Genomic DNA, 17153 nt, shown 5'->3' on the forward strand with positions numbered 1-17153 from the left:
CTGCAGACTGTGAAACGGGAGCACTTGTACAGTGCTCAGGCAGTGGTCAGCAAACCACAGAGGCAGTTCCAGCGCCATTTGTGCAGCTTCATACTTTTAAGCCAGAGTGGATTTCTTCAAGGCTGTGTTCATCAGCAGTAGTTAAATGAGACTTCCAGGCAAATGACTTTTGAACAGATTGGAGATGGATTCTGTGTACAGTAAGTGAACAATGTTTAATATATTAGTTAATAAATATCCTGGGTGTAAGTGTCAATGACTTCATTTCAATAGATTGGGTTCTAAATGAGGTAGGTAGAGTGACGAAAATGGAGCCATAATGCCATAATTTTTTATTCTCTAAGTACTCTGAATTTCACCTGAATTTGACACAATGTGCATTATTGCAATAATCGACGCTTTAGTAGAACGCATTCATTGTGCAAGATTTGTTTGTGCAAAATGACATCAAGGAGGTCAAATATGTTATCTTTGCTCTGACCTAATGGCCACTGTCTACAATAAAAGGGGGAGCGGGCAGGACTCCATCAGCACTGTAGATTGGACAAGCCTTGAAGTCACATGGCCAGTCTTTCCAGGCGTAACGCAGGCCAGAAACTTTCAATTTACAGTTTTCTGTGGACAGTACAACAGAATCGCTGTTGGCCTTAATGATTGGTGCTGGGAGCCACGAAGAGCTGGAATCGCCAACTTCCCTCTGCCTGGAGCAGCAGACCTGTCGGTCACAGCACAGAGAACACAAAGGTAAGTCAACAGACAGCCCTGAAGTCAAGGATGAGAGTATGTGGTTTTTAATCTGTTGCGGTACACTCGCATCACTTGTGCAGATCTTAGGTTATAAACCCCAATTAAAACATGGATCACTTAGGGATTACAAATCAGTAAAGGCAAACTAATAGTGCAAGTTTGCATAAGTCAGATCATTGTTTTGGTGAAATTCAGTTACACATCTTCACTTTTTCCCCATAAGGAACCAAAACAACATGCAAAGATTCTGCCAGCATGACAAGTCTGCGAAGACTAAGAGTGTTTGGGGTTCGACAGGATGTAATGCTACTCTTTTACTGTGCTGTAATCGAGAGCATGATCGGATATGGTTTTTCAGTGTGGTTTGGTAATCTATCAGTTCATTTTAAATAGCAAATTACCAGCCTCTTCCAGACCGCTTTGAAGGTCATGGGAGTGAAATGGCACCCCTCCCTGCAGACAGTCTTTGAAAAATCCATAATCAAACAAGCAGGGAAAATTATATCAGATCCTTCCCACATCCTCAGCTCTGAATATCAACTTCTTCCTTCTGGCAAACGTTTTAGGGTTCCCAGATGTAGGTCAAACAGATACAAACATTCCTGTGTTCCACTATCCATTAAAGCTGTCAATGCAAATGTCAAGGATAAACACAATTTTGACTCTTACAACCCACTTGAGTGCAATCTATTTTGTGATGTGTTATAAATGTTACATGTTGTTATGTGTTATACTGTACATGTGCAATAGAATAGAAGGTTTTTCTTATTTTTTTGCAATAGTGTAATGTGCAATGTTTTTCTTCTCTTTTTGCATTCTATTTAAATGTACAGGAATGCTGGGTGTCCATAACAAATTTCCCTCAGGGGACAATACAATCTTATCTTATTTACACAATTAGCAAATTTGGCCTCATATTCTCAAGATAGTCTCATCCTGGTCTGTGAGAGCTTCAGTCCTGAAGGTTTAAGTTGTAAACTACAGTAGAAGTGAGGGTAAAGATTAAACTGGCTGACACGAACACTGAACTCCTTGAACTTCTTAGAATAGAGCTTTGAGGGCTTTATTCTAGTGTGCCTCCTCTTTTTAGACGAAAAAAAATGAACTTACTTCAAAGATGCTCTTGTGAAGCGTGACGGAGATGTTTGTGGAGTAGATGATGCTGATGTTAGCCGCTTGAACAGAAATCTTCTGCGGGAAAGGACCCTGGAAAGACACTTTTTCTCCGTAGGCCACAGCCCGCGCCCCCAGTGTCAGCCGGTAAGCCACATCCTGTTTATAGCGTGGGTGGATACTAAGAGATACAAGCACTGTGGTTAGTGCTGCACCACCAGGACAGAAGTCAGCATCGGTGGCCCTGAAGAACTACTACCTATCGATGTAACAAGTGGCTCCTAGTCAGATGGCAGACCCCGGGATACAAGGGCCAACTTGAAATTTTTAAGTGGTAATTTTTCACATTACAGTCAGTCATAGCTGGAAAAAGCAAAAGACAGGCAGTGCGAATAAGTCTTCAGGACATAAATCGCAATGGACAAGTGGAGTTTCTGAACATCCCCCAGCACAGTGCTGCAAGTTGTTTTGAAAAAGTCTAAACCAGCTGGTTAAGACTTGTGCTTTAGTCAGCTCCTTCCTGAAAGGATGTACAGTGAGCCTAAATAAGATTAAAGGGGAACTGCAAAGCTATTTTCATATTTCCGGGTTAGAAAGAATCGGCATCGATGAGTCAATCTTAAACCACGATGAAAGTCAAATGTACACAGCAATGTGGAAAGCCTCCAATTCAAGTCGCAAAACAGGCCAAATTTCTAGGGATGTGCAGCTCAATATTCTGCGTTTCAGAATGAGACAACACTTGCGGTGATGTGAAGTGGCTCTATTACATTGTAAACAAGCAGGCTTTTGAGAACATCTCTCTTAATCCAACAGAAATATTGCGTTCGATTCCCAGACCGTTTTGCCGATAACTACTACTCTACTTGTTCCAACTTGATCTGCATGTAGAGTTAACACTTCAGGGTTGAAATGTCTGCTGCACAATCTGTACTTATTCTCTCTGTACATCGCATTGTAGTGACTAGTGAGCAGGAAAGGCTGCATCACGTCGCAATGCTTTGCAAACTCTTGCTCTCGCCAAGGGGCGAGACCAGGGGTTTGCGACCCCATGGCGACTTTACAGTATTTTCACAACGTTCACAATTTTCTGCTCAATTTGGAACATGGTGAAATTTTGCGGACTGCCAATGAATTTATTTTCTTACCAAGATTTAATAACCGGTCTGAGAAATTGGGACTGCAGATTCCCTTTTAAGGAACGCCTGCCGTTGGGAGTTGGGAAAAGATTGGCGCAGGTGGCCAATCCTTTGGAAGTTCCTTTTGAATCCTGCTATGATCGAAGAGCTGGAAACAAAGTTAAGCTTCTTTTTGACCAGTGAAATGGGGGTGATGTCCTACCTGCCCCATGGCGACCTCTCATCCCCCAAGTCCAGACTGACAGCCATAAAAGTATTCTTCATGCGTTTGTTAGGAGCAAAACCAAAGTCAGCTGTCTGCTGCCATCTCAGGTTAGGATAAGCATCGCTCTGTGATTTTTTCATATAGGTTGAGATCTGAGGAAACCACAATGTGGGCTTTATTTTAAGGAAGTCGTAGAAGGTCTGGTGCGTGGACTCGAGTGTCGTCTAAACGCACAGGTGTGGAGGGGGGGGTAGGCACTGTACCTGCACGAATCCGAAGGGCAGATCTGCCGGAGTTTGGCCTCCTGAGCCCTGGTGAAAGGCCAGTCTCCAGTCATCAATCATTGCCGGGAAGGTGCAGTTGTACAGGTCCTGATGGTATTCTGTATTTGCCTCACCTGTGAGCGGGCGAGTGAGTTAACACATTGCCTTGAAACACATAGCTGATAATGGTCTGTCCAGACTTTAATGCTCTTCAAGAAGGCCGCTAAGCCAAGTACAACAAAGTGCACACATCCACCTCTTTAAAAGACTATTTAATGATAGGCACCAAGTCTATAGGCTCAGGGTTTCAAAGCGAAGTCCTAAAAGAGGATGTGGAAACTGAAATTATGGTAACTTTTCTGCAGATTGTATATGACCCTGAATTAGCCCTTTGCTTTGCTTTTGTGTATGAATATATTTACGGACATACATACTGTAGCTCACGGATTCACTCAGTTCGGACTCTCTTCAGTTACATACCACTACAAGCTGTTACTGTAGGTCATATAGTGTTTGTGGTGCCTTAGACGAGTCAAGTACAGTTTTTTTAAAAGACATACAGATTTGAAGTTCTTTTTGAGGTGAACAATATGGAGGTGATTAGTGCCAATAATCTTGGTGAAATCGGTGACAGGGATGTGATCTCTTAGTGTGCAAAGACCAAGATCTGAGAAAGAAAAGCAGTGACTGCAGTTTCTCACCCTGATACCAGATAGCTCCCCTGATGGTCATGTTGAGCAGGGGATGGATCATGGCATTCCACAGCACTGTATTTTTCCAGTGACCCTCCTTCACCTGCAGCCTGGCAAGAGATGGATCACATCAGAGCTGAAGTGTAAGGAAATGGGGTGTTGTCAGCCGAGATGTGATGGTGCAGAATGGCATCATCTCGGTCACGTTTTCTGATTTGCGAGGCAGCATTTGTGGGCAACAAGTTTATTTGCAGACACGAAAACTAAAGTCCTGCATGTAGCCACGGGCTCCTTCTGGTTTGTCGAACACCGTGAAGATGAAAGATTTGTTAGCAGCGCTGTGCCTAAGCTGTGGTGTTGGGTGACCCGCGTGCTGCTTTCATACACAGCCCCCTAGCCCTCCTGTTGTACCATGAATGGCTATAGATGCGTTGGGTTTTTTTTTTTCAAATCAGTGAGCAGGCGTATAGCACAGGAAACTGTGGCTTCATAATTGATTGAGCCTCGTCTAGGTCGCTCTCATATACTGCAGAAAAAGACCAAGGAAAGAGAAGAAGTATAGCCAAGTCTGACTCATCCAGTCTCTCTGTGAACTGTGCTTGCAGGAGTGCTGTCAGCTTGCAGGGATTTGCAGTGGGAGGGGTGGTGCATTTTATTGGCTGTTGTGCCCATCACAGCAGGTTTTCCACAGAGCCCTTAACAACAGATACACGGAGCAGAGTACGCCGGTCTGAAGATGGTGATTACTTAGTAGTCCCAAGAACCTCAACAACAACTGTTAAGCACAGCCTTTGGTCCTGTGTGGAATAACAGATCAGAGATGCCTCAACAGTCTTAGTCTATAAATTAAAGGGGAACTGCAGTCCCAATTTTTCAGACTGGTTATTAAATCTCAGTAATTTTTTTTCCCCCCAAACTTCGAGTTAAGCACAATGAACTTTGTCAAAGTACTGTTTGGTCACCATTGTTGTTGCAAACTGCTGGTCTTGACACGGGCAACAGTGAGAGTTCCCACGAATTTGCGACGCGACATGGCCCTTCCTGCTACATCATGTTTTAACGTGGTCTGCATGCACAGTTAACATCTAATATTTAGCAGCAAAACCATCTTGAAATCGAGAGCAATATTTCTATGGATTTAAAAAAGATAAATTCACAAGCCTGCTTGTTTACAATGTAATAGGGCAGCTTCACCTCACTGGAAGTTTTGTGGCCTCGGTCTGAATCGCAGACCATGACAGCAACATGGCGCTGTGCATACCTGGAAACTTTGTGACATAAATCGGAAAGGTGCACATTTTACTTTCGTTGCGGTCTGAAATGCACTCATCGATGCTGGTTCTTTCGAACCCGGAAACACGAAAATAGAGTTGCAGTTCCCCTTTAAGATAAGATCAAATCACTTTACTGGCCATGTACAATTTCTTGTATTGGGAATTTTGTCTTTTTCGCCTACCCCAACTTGCTCTCCATGAGACACACAGACAGGCAGATTCCTCTGCCGGCTGCGGGATACGAACCGGCAACCTTCCAGCCACAGGCGCAGATCCTTGGCCACCGCACTGCCCTTTAAGGCTGAAGACCTACGTTCTCAGTCATTGTTTTCAATTTAGTTGAAAATAGACTTCTAACTGAGCTACCACTTGTCAGAATGTTTTTATAACGCTATCAGCCGTGCTCCTTCCTCCCAGTTCCATCCAGACAGTAGAAAACAAAAGACATTAAAGGCCGGATCCCGGTGTTGGAATGTGAGGCCAAGCAAGGAGATCCCAGAGGGTCGGGATACCAGAATCTGTTAAGCCAGACCCGGGAAACCTCAGCTATCTCACAGGAAACTCCATTCTGGGATGTTTTCTAAGTGAGCTGCCAGCAGTGGTGAGCAGTCTCGGTCACCGCTGCGAAGACCCTCGGGGGGCTCACCTGCTCGGCGCGTCGGCCAGGCCACAGTGCTTCAGCGCCCTCCTCGAGGACCACGCCTCCACGGGGGTGCCGCCCCAGCACGACTCCACCAGGCCCACGGGGTCCCCCCGGCTCTTGTAGAGGTCGCGTCCGAACAGCCAGCAGACGGCGGAGAAGTGGGTGAAAATCCCTGCGCCCAGGACCTCTGCCATCGGTGACAAAACACAAACGCAAAAAAGCTTGTCTCCGACAGCCTGCCAGAATACGAGACACCAGCGGCGGCATTTTTTTAAAAATAAAGCCTGGTTACCTGCAGAAGGGACAGACCAGGGCAGCTCTACTCCGGCCAAGTCGGTTAGCTTCACATCGCTTTTCTCCAGAGCCACAGAGAAGACACGTACCCTGGGGAACTTTGCAGCCTGGGATAGCTCTTCAGTGGCGTTCATCACCTGGGCAACAGGAGACGTCAGCACTGGGGAGCCCCACCAACTATCACAAACCCAATTCGCTCAGTTCTACCCGCTTAAAATATCCCGTGGCCTGCTCTGAGAAACTGCAGAAACTGTTGTGAATTCTGCATCTATGACCTTGTATAAATGGGAGTTACCCAGACACATAACTACACTTGGCTCTACACATTAGTGGGGGAAAAAAGCTTTCGACTCCTCTTCGCTGTTACTTGAAGGAGGTTGCGGGTGTACCGTTTCGTCATGCTAAGCATTCTCAGGTTGCAGGAGTTAAAATGAACGTGTCCCCACTGGCTTCCTAAGAACTGAACAAAAACGCAGTGGTCAAATATGCTGAACAAGTCAGTCCTTTTAGGGGCTGTGCGTGCTAGCCCAAAGAACCTCAAGGAGATGACACACAAACAGCACTGTTAATTATATTCAGAATATTCTTTCGGTGAGCGATCCCCTGTTTGGTGCGTCTGCCTGCTTACTCCCTCAGACAGACTGCAGCCTCGCACCTGGGACAGGGTCATCTCCATGTTGCTCTGTCCCCCGCAGAGCCACACGTCCCCGAAGAGGACGTCGCTCAGGTTGCGGACTGTGGTAGCCAGTCGGCTCTGCTGGACAGCACTCAGGACGAAGGGCCCTCCAGGATTCACTGGGTCCAGAGTCACCCTCCAGATGCCTGTGGGAGTAAGGAGGGTGAACTTCTCAAGACCCCTTAAAAGGAGAACCGCAGTCCCGATCTCTCAGATGGGTTGTTAAATCTCGGCAACAAAAGAAATCCATTGATGAAAAAAATGGACAAATTCCTTATCGTGAACTTTGTGAAAGTGGCGTAAGTCATCATGTTGTCACACACCCCTGGTCTCGGCACGTGCCCGAGCCCACGCCAACTGTAATGTGATGCGGCCCTTCCTGCTCGCTAGTCAGGGAATGACTAATGAGATGTATGAGCGCATAAGTACAGGCTGTGTGGCAGATGTTTCATCGCAGAAATGTTCCTACGTGGTCTGCACGCACAGCTGACGAGTTAATAGTATTTCTCGGCAGAAACCGTCTTGAAGGCGAGAGCAATTTTTCTACTGGCTTCAAAACCAGATGTATTCACAAGCCTGTTTGCTTACAATTTCCCAGGGCCGCAAAACATCACCGGACGTTTTGTTGCCTTGTTCTGACTCGCAGAACAGGGTGCTGTGCATACTTGGAAATCCCAGATATTTTGGGATGTCACCTGGAGGTTTTTACAAGTTACTGTGTCCACTTGAGTTTGAAATGCACTCATCAATGCTGATTCTTCCTCACCTGCGGTTCCCCTTTAAGAAGAAGCTTAGCCCCGTAGGGCGTGCAACACCCCTCCCCAAAGGTAGCCAGTCTCCTTCAAGTGTGAAGTGCCTCCTAGACACGGGCTCCTACCAGATTTTCCAGATCAAGGAAAAGAATGGGCAAGTTTCAAGTTGTCTAAAAAAAGAATGCCATGAGCCTCTGAAATTGAACTTAATGGTTATGAGCTTGAGGGGTGGGTTTGCCGACCTTTGTCCACATTCACAGTGTGTGAGACCTTCTCCCGCTCTCCCACCACAGTGACGGTAACTTCAGCTGCATCTTCGCCGTATCCCCAGACCACCGCTCGCTGCGGTGCCTTCTGGAGAACCATGTGATCCCCGTAGTAAGAGGCAAAGCGGAATTCTTGTTCTGCAACAGAGCAAGAACATCACCCGGTTTATAAGGAAGATAGAAACGAGCATTAAAACGAATAAACGCAGACAGCCACCAATGTCCCCGCTTCTGTTTTTCTCCAGCAACAGCCGATCAGAGTCCGGAGTTAGTGCAGTGCTTTCAGAGCTGTAGAGAGTGGGGGCAAACAGCAATTTGACAAGTGATACTTCATCTTAATCTAGTTCTGTTTGTGATCCAGACCAATCGCATTCAAGCCAAATCTTTTGTGGAACAAGCTGCCCTAAAAGACCTATGGATTATTTTTTTTAAGTGTGCACTTCGCAGTCACTCACAAGAGAACGCGTTAGCTCTTTTAACTTCATCGGGAAACCATTCACACCCAACAGTAGGCTTACGAAAGAAAAAACAGCCACTGCCCACGGTTAAGCAGTAGGTATTAAATGGCTATATGGTATTCTCCGGTAAGCTAACAAAAGCAAGCCCGACTGCAAAGCTTCGTTACTTACGGAATCCATACAAATTAGCTACACAACAGAGTAGCCACAGCGTTCGCAAGCGATTCAAAGTCATCGTGCATGCAGTCCAGGAAGAGAAAGTATTGCTGCACAATACAGGCTGATCACATGCCTCATTCCCCGCTTTTAAGATCTAAACAGCACACCTAGTTTTCCTATGCTTGGTAAATTGTGCGCGTCTGATTTCTGGAAGGTATCGCAACCTCAATTAGAGGGCGTCGATCATTTAATTTGGGCGGTGGTTGTTTTTAAGAAGGGGGAATGGAGTTTTCTGTTCACTTTTAGTTTGTCTAGGAACCCAAAGTAATGCTGTTCATGTTTTACTGGGGACCAAGTATTCTGTGCCCGTTCACCAAAGGGAAAAAAAAGATATTTCCGTTTGCATGCAGTATTTGTTTGGAAAAATAAGCGCTTTACCATGTTTCTCAGTCGGATGTTACACAATTTACGGCTAACGTCACACTGTATTCAGAAGCACTGTATCACTGGCGTTATTTCCTTTGAGATAGGCTGCTCGCCCACTGATTTGTATGTTGGCGTTATCGTTTTATCTTTTTTTTATCCTTGTGAATGAACTTGAACAACCTTTGTTTGCCTAATCGGTAATGCCAGTTCACTAATAAATGATCTTTTCAAAAACATTTCTTCGACGGTGTGATTTATTGCTGTTATAATGGGTTTAAATAAAGAAATGGAAGCAAAGCGTACACTAAACTCAGAGGTTGTATGTTTTGTTTTACAGCGTTTGCGCTTTTAACGTATTGTGAGCCTTCTGGAGACAATTTCATAAGTCTTACGGTAAAACATTTCAATATATCGGCAATTACACATATTTGATGTAGAAAGGCCAATTGCCTAATAAACCTTGCTCACTGTAGGTCAAATGATAACGATCAAAGAGGCAGGATAAGGTTAAATATGCTATCTTTACCTACCAACACGTTTTAAGATGTTCTGTTCTGAAAACTATTTTAAAGCTCAACTTTTATAATGGGAAAACTTTTCATTCCCCCCCATTATAATCCGACGCCACTGTGTAGCGCTGTTGTTGTTTTAATCCTTACGGAAAGATTCCCTTTGAAAGGTACATCACTCAGCTACTCGGTACACAAGCCCGAACCCGTCCGTACCGGAGACCTTGAGACCCGACCGAGCCCGAATGGTACTGCCAAATCTGAAACCCGAACCCGAAATCGGTCACTCTCTTTTCCTCTCAGAGCGAGTAGACACATGCCCACACGGAGACGTGTTCTCACAGACGCGGTTTTACAACGCTTTGCTCGGCTGCTATGCGCTGAGAAAAACTGGTATTTTATAAATCTGTACTAATTTTGAAAGTGGGGAAGGGCTGATATTGGCCTACTAAAAAAAAACAGCGCTATTAAAAAAAATCATGCAGGCATGACTGGTTTTATCTGTTACACACATACGAGAGAGAGAGCGAGCGCGCAAAACGAGTTACGATGTTTTTCTAATAAAAATAAAGTTAAAACTTAAAATAATAATAATTCATTTTCACTTATTAGAAAACAGTCGGGTAGCAGACCTGTATTCGGAGTGTATAAATCTCCGTTCTGATACACGCTCACAGCCTGAGAAAAAAACAGCTGCAACGATGTAGAAAACTACAAATAATCAGAAAATGCATCAGAATGTCCGTCTGGAAAATAAATATACCGAGATGCATTAAAATCACACCATTAGTACACAAACACATTTAAAACACAGTGCGGTTGGATTCAGTACTCAGGTACACTTGTGCTTCAAATTACTCTCCCTATAAATAGATATGATTGCAAATGTTACAGCTATTTCTTTTCCTGTTTACAAGTATCACCTCTAATGACGTGTTCGTGACCATATTGTGGTCAGAGGCGAGAAATCCTGCTTCTAGGTACCACCAGAAGTCAGATATGTGGAGTCTTTTTTTTCAGCACTCAATATAAAAAAAACGTAGTGCAACGTCACCATTAAATGACTTACTTCTAAAAACATGGAGCAATTTTTGGTGGTCAATTAAGCAGATTATTTGTTAGACAAGATAATTTAAAGATTATTTCAGCCCACAATCAGAGTACCCTTCAACACACAAGGATCAGAGCTCTCTTAATGGATCAGATTATTCCCTTAATTAATCATTAACGCATGAGTGGTCCTGATCTTTAGAAACAGGTGATTTCTAAGATGATCTGGATCTGGGTTCTCCAGGATGAGGCTTGGTAACCCCTGCTCTAGATTGCATGGCATTTCAATAGTTTCCAGTGGTATGACAAATGCTGCAGTATTATGGAATCTGGGGAGGAAGGACTTCTGTGTATATCGGGGAATTAGCCACATGGCCGTGCAAATGAAGTTCTTTTTTCCACTGGCTGGAAAGAGTCAAAGAACTACTGAGAAAGTGGAGATGGGGAGGAGAAACAGAGCTCATGTTGCCTTTGTTTATGGCTTAGCCAAACCACAACTTCTCCAAGATTCAAGTAAATTGTTATTAATCACGGCTAGTGGCTGTTCTCTCCAACACGATCATCTGTGACAAGGCCAGCACCTTAGCCAAACTGGAGTCACACCCACAGGCACACTGTGTATTAGAAAGAGTTTTTACTTTCAGTTTATTGCTGTGAAAAAAACCCCATCTATGGTTCCATACTTTTGTGAAGGTGTGCGAAGTCATCTTTTTCAAGTTGACAGGCTTTAAGCCAACCATAAAAAGGCTTTCTAGATTTTTAAAAGGCTAACTCCACCCTCTCTTTCCTCTCACAGGAAATTTGCACAAGTACACTTACAGTACATAAAATCTCAAAGCAGAAGCTGAAGGGGACATTTTTTTTAATATCTCATGCATGGCTCTGGGAATGTATTTGTCACTGTTCCTTTGCTTATTAAACGGTAAGAGACGTTTTGAATTATAGGGACTGCTCTTTTCAGGACTGTTAGTTTTGGAGAATAGCGTTAAAAATGTTTATTAGCACTGCAGCTGCTGGTTCTGTTGTTTTTATACATCATTTCTTTGGGCTGAGTGGCCATCTTTCACTTTTTAACCTTTGGAGCCATTTTCATATATAAAGCAATATCCTGACATTTCAAGTAAATGTGACACACTTAAGAGAAAATAAAATATGCCTTGGGGAAAAAAGCTTCTCACTGAATTTCAGATATTGTGTTTGCCTTCAGAATGAGTTTGTGTTTAACGTCTGATTAACAGTAATGTTCAAAAATTGTTCTGGGATCCAGTTTTACTGACAAGTGATGGAGATTTAGGTCAGTTCAAATGGCTTCTTTGCCTTGAAGACATTTCAAACCCTCTGTTTTCTGTGGTATCAGGAATTACTCACCTGTGAAATCTTTTTTTAAACTTGAGGCTCATTATTCTTCGGGAATACGTTTGTGTCATATTCAGTATATATACATACTGATATGCATCAGTAGTGCTAGCAAAAGTACACTTTGAACACTTTGCATCTGTAGTGTACAAAATGATATCTTTTTCCTCTAACACCATAAAAGAATTCCAGAGTCTATTGAACCCACAGTTAAAAAGTTGTTGCAGTGTTGTTAATCCACAGTTGCATAATACACATACTGTTTTCAGGCTGTGCAGTTTGCGTTTTAAATATAAAAATGATATATTTTACATTAATTCAAAATGTTGAAAATATTACATTAATCCAAAAGTTAACATAACAGTATATTTTTGAAATTCAGTATTTCTTAAATCCACAATTGTTTTCTTGTGTGATAATTTCTCAAGAATTAATTGGTGAACATCACCTACAGCTGACACGTTTGTCATAAAAATACTGTACCAAGCTTTGAATTACTCTTAATCTCCATTCTTCTGGAAATCCATTTGATTTGGTTTTACATAAAGCCTCTTTCATGGCAAGTGCTTTGCATGGGTTCAGTAGGGCACAGAACACGAGACAAATAGAAAACACAGACCAATTGTGATAGATACACTCACAATTGACAAGTCCATTGTCATAAGACCACCATCATAAATAAGATTAGATTTAGGTGAGTTGGGTTAAACTAGCCTCAGGGATACATTTCAAATTTCCTGTTAACTCACTTTCATCATCTCATTTACAATCTTTTTTAATTAACACACAAGCATCATTAAGCTTTTACCAATTTTGAAGTCCTGTAGTTAGAACCCGTGGACAGGTCCAGGTCTTTAAAGAGGTTTGGAACCACGTTTCTCTTTACAGCTGTCAGCCTGCTCACACCTTGACAGTTCTCTGCTCGGCCCTTTACTCTCATTGTTCTCATACTGCTGCTGTGTTTACTTGGGAATTGTCTCTTGCTCTGGTTGCAGGACTCCTCCAGGCAGCTGGGCGTGGGAGTCTCCTGAACATTGAGGGGAGAGCTGGTGGGACCGCTGTCCTGCGTTGTCTCTACAACCTGACAGCTCTTAACAACAGGACAGGAAATCTGGACATTGAGTGGACTGTCAGAAACACAGAGAACATCAGTGATCCAGTGGTAATATTCTCAACAATTCCTCAGTAAATTTGTGAAAAGGAGTAATATTTCTGTCTGATGCATGTCTGTTTGCTTTAATTAAACAGATCTTGTCTTTAAACAGCTTAATTCATATTGGTGAACAGAATAAATATAGGTGTCGTATTTAAATATTTCTAGAATCTCTCAAATACTGTATCTTCATTCATATGTTATGTAACCTGAGACGGCAAGCACTCTATAGAAGATTCCCTCGGTATTCAGTATATATATATACTAAACTTATATTGTAGCCTAATATTAAATTGACTGTCACTTTGATACTTGCATACATTTCTGTTGCTTTGAAATCACTTTACCGTTAATGTAACTGAAATTTTGTTTTGAATCGTAGATCTGGTTTTCAGGAAACCAAGTTTTTAAACTGGTCCCGTCTTTCAGCACCAGAATATCTTTCTCAAGTGATAATCAAACTACTGGAGATGCTTCTGTAAAGATTATCTCCCTGAGAACAGAAGACTCTGGACTTTATCAATGCCAGGTGAAGAAAGTCCCTTTTATTCAGAAGACAACCATCAACATGACAGTTTTAGAAGATCAGAGTAAGTGATTTGATTGAATCTAAAAACTCTGGCTTGCTGCTAGCGACATACTTTAAAAAAACGGACCTTATTAGAGACACTATCAATATCACACTAAGAGTCTTCAACAACAAAAGCAGCTGATGTTACCCTCTTGAAGCCTGGATAGGGTTGAATTCTTCCACAGAGAGTCATTTTATCTCCGCTCTGTAGCTCCAGAGGCAAACGAACTGGAGGAGGCTTATTGCAGATTGAGGAAAGTGTACAATAAAGTTAACATTATCCTGACTGCACTGTAGAGCCTTGCTGCATTGCACTATGAGAATTATGCTGTTTTCTTTTAATTGAAACAGGAAAAAGGAAGGAATGAGGTATTCATATTTCTGTGGAGGTAGTTTTCTTTCATCACCAAAGTTCCACCTAAAGGAGAATTTACATGGCTTTTACTCAATTGCTCAGCTGTGTCTCGGTACAGCCTTGGGTCTGCTGTTTCCTGGAACTGTTCTGTCTCCTCAGGAATGACAGAGGAGGCCCCCTCCAAATATATTTTCACTTCTGTGCCTCTCCTGTTGCTGCTCATCTTGGTGCCTTTGGGGATTTGGTGCTTCAGAAGAAAATGTGCTTCTGAGGAGAGGTAAACACGTTTGCGGTACTTAAAAAGCCCCCAATATGAAAACTTCATGAGAATCGGTCTGTCCTGCTCATTCTTCCATTGTCTCTTACTTCATAATTCAACAGTGAAAGCAGTATGTCAGTTGACAACCACTCTTAAATACAACATTTCTTTCAAAAGGTCTCTAAATAACTCCTGTTTGTCTAATAGTCACAAAGATTTGATTCATATCTGCCAGCAGTATAAACAGCAGTGCTGATACATGCTAAAAGTGTTACCTCGGATCTCCTTCACAATAGTAGTTTGCTCCTTCATTAGTCAAATTGTATTTATTGTGTCTGTGTTTATTTTGAAGTGTTATAACCCTTACTGTTTTCATACGCATGTGCAGAGAGCCATTACTAAGGTCAAGTAATTGATGTGCTCTGATTATTTTTTAAAAAGCACATTTGGTATCTACATTTCTTAAAGGGTCTTCTGCAATTTCTGAATCACAAGGAGAACAATCCTAGGAAGATGTTCTAGTGTGCAATGTGTTTTTGGATTCGAAAAATCTCATGGAGGGCTTAAGATTTCTATTGGCGACAGCAATCAGATCACAGCTTTAAAAATGAAATGAATGTAAAACATAAAATATATAACACTTCCTCTCCAGATAACATTTCTAAAATTCTTCTGCTTTTAGAAAGGTAGAGGGCTCTTCTTCGGTCTTAAAGGTGAGTTTTTTATATTCAGTAAGGCCTTTATTAGATTTAGTTTCATTACTTCATAAGCCCTATCAAAGCTTTTCATATTGTTTAAGACAGAGCGCTGGACATCGTTTTGGCTTTTCAGGTAGAGTTTTGCAACAATCGAGCATTCCATAGCTTTCTGTACAAGTATTGTTTAAATTATTTTATTTCAGTGAATTTGGTAAAATTCTCTTTTGTTATTTTGTAGTAACATTGTCATCCAAAACAGCCTGTAGCAATAGAGATAACAGATAATAGAGATAACAGATAAGATAACAATATCTTTGTAATACTGTATGTAACGATCAAATTAAAAGTCAACACCCCCCCATTTGTTTAAGAAGAGGGATAATCTTGAACAGGATTCCTCTGACTGAGACAATCTACTCATTTACGCAGTCTGAAATGTTTTTATTCTCTTCTTGTTTGTGAAGGATGTGTGTGAAGGGAACACTGTGGTTTTTCTGATGGTATCTTGCAGGTCACATGATTGTACGTTTTATGTTGCATTGGATGGATATGTATGGATTTTGGTTTTGCATTACTACACAACTATTTTTGTACAAGCCATTTGGTGGATGTGTGTGTCTTTAAATTTAAACATCTCATTACAAAGGAAACAAGAATTAGCAGGGCTTTTATTGGTGGTCCAGTAATCACAAACACCTACAGATATTATTTTAATGTATTATTCATAATGGTAGGAAAGGAATGCTCGCTTGTGTTAAAGAGAGCTCTTAATGTTGAATCAGTATGTGCAGAACAGTCTATTGGCTTTTTAAGGAATCAGCTTCTTTTTTTGTTCTTTTAAAGGAGAATGAAGTTTATGAGTCAGTGGATATGCAAAGAAGACTCAAATAAAAGAAAATGCCAGGTAAGTTGTCATTCAGGTGTTGTTCTCTTAGTGAGTTCAGGCCACAGACACCTCAAAGTTTTGAGCAAGACACAGACCTCTAGGGCCGGAGTAAATGACAGGCTTTCAGTGTGTAGAAGCAAGACGGTTGTACAAAATCTGAAACAAAGTAACAGGGTTTTAATATTAAAAGTGGCAGGAGGGTGGAAGATTGGATCTAATCTCATCTTGTTTTTTTCTGGGGTAAAATCACTATTTAGAAACTTAAGAGTTTACAGCGGCTCCTGCATCTGTGAATTCTGCATTGGAGTACTGGATCAACTAAAACTCCTTAAATCATTTATATGGACAACAAGCTGAAGGGGGTGGCACTGTGGTACACTCGTTGGCATTACTGCCTCAGAGAACCGGGGCCCTTAGGGTGCTATCTGTTTGTTTGTTTGCTATCTGGAGTTTGTATGTTCTCTCCGTGTTGGTGTGGATTTCTTCCGGGTGCTCTGGTTTCCTCCCAGAGTCCAAAAACATACTGTAGGTTTGATTCTTCTCGGAAAATTGTCCCTGGTGTGAGTGTGTGAGTGTCTGCCTCTGTGTGTGCCCCACGATGTACTGGCGTCCCACCCAGGGTGTGTCCTGCCCTGTGACCATTGCTTTCTGGGATAGGCTCCGGCTCCCCCAGGACCGTGTTTTGGATAAAGCGGATAGAAAACGGATGGATGGAACAAGTTAAAAAGCAGATGATCCCGCAGTGAAAGAAAGGTAACTGATAATCGTATTGTTGTATACAGTTCATCCTGCAAGATCATCCTGGGACCGAGCCCCGAGATGTGGATCTCAGAATGGCCATCCAATCCGCGGGTGTGACACACTGTCCTGGGAGAAGGTCACTCAGCGGGGAGGTCTGTGGGACTGGATGGCATTCTGAGAAAGACGACTCTGAAAAAGTTTGTGAAGCCAACTTGATCCTTCTAGTGCAATGACTGTGAAGCTAATCTGTGAAGGCTTTTCTCTTGGAAAAGGACTGAATAATACTATTGCTTTGTTCTTTTCGGCAATTTCAAAGGTAAACAAATACTTGTATTAAATGCTATTTCTGTGACATTTCTTAATTTATTAAAATACTTTTTTGGTAAATAAAGTGCTTTAAAAAGTAATAACCTTGTTCTTCAAAGCATTCATTATTATATTATGGAGGTAAAGCATAAGATTACCCTG

At 42.2% G+C, this 17153-nt stretch overlaps 1 protein-coding gene and 1 long non-coding RNA gene across 3 annotated transcripts; one reads left to right on the forward strand and one right to left on the reverse strand.

The window, feature by feature from the left end:
- Window positions 1-315: 315 nt before the first annotated feature.
- siae (sialic acid acetylesterase) lies at window positions 316-10390 on the reverse strand. Of its 2 annotated transcripts, none has more exons than XM_088618945.1 (10): window positions 10249-10390; window positions 8041-8202; window positions 7026-7192; window positions 6369-6507; window positions 6080-6263; window positions 4169-4269; window positions 3468-3601; window positions 3202-3356; window positions 1858-2041; window positions 316-715 (listed from the first exon to the last, which is right to left on the reverse strand). In XM_088618945.1, the coding sequence occupies exons 2-10, from the start codon at window positions 8162-8164 to the stop codon at window positions 482-484; spliced, it is 1422 nt and encodes a 473-aa protein (XP_088475071.1). In that variant the 5' UTR covers window positions 8165-8202; window positions 10249-10390; the 3' UTR covers window positions 316-481. The 2 variants fall into 2 exon arrangements, with proteins under 2 accessions (XP_088475071.1, XP_088475070.1); XM_088618944.1 differs by lacking the exon at window positions 10249-10390 and adding an exon at window positions 8694-9004.
- A 1053-nt stretch (window positions 10391-11443) lies between these two features.
- On the forward strand, window positions 11444-17095 carry LOC148641157 (uncharacterized). The gene is made up of 7 exons (XR_015930229.1): window positions 11444-11588; window positions 13018-13184; window positions 13558-13765; window positions 14261-14378; window positions 15043-15073; window positions 15902-15962; window positions 16727-17095. It is a non-coding gene; the product is annotated as an uncharacterized LOC148641157 (long non-coding RNA).
- Window positions 17096-17153: the final 58 nt, after the last annotated feature.

The sequence above is a fragment of the Lepisosteus platostomus genome, chromosome 25 (genome assembly GCF_059453375.1).
Source record: "Lepisosteus platostomus isolate fLepPlt1 chromosome 25, fLepPlt1.hap1, whole genome shotgun sequence".
Classification (NCBI taxonomy): domain Eukaryota; kingdom Metazoa; phylum Chordata; class Actinopteri; order Semionotiformes; family Lepisosteidae; genus Lepisosteus; species Lepisosteus platostomus.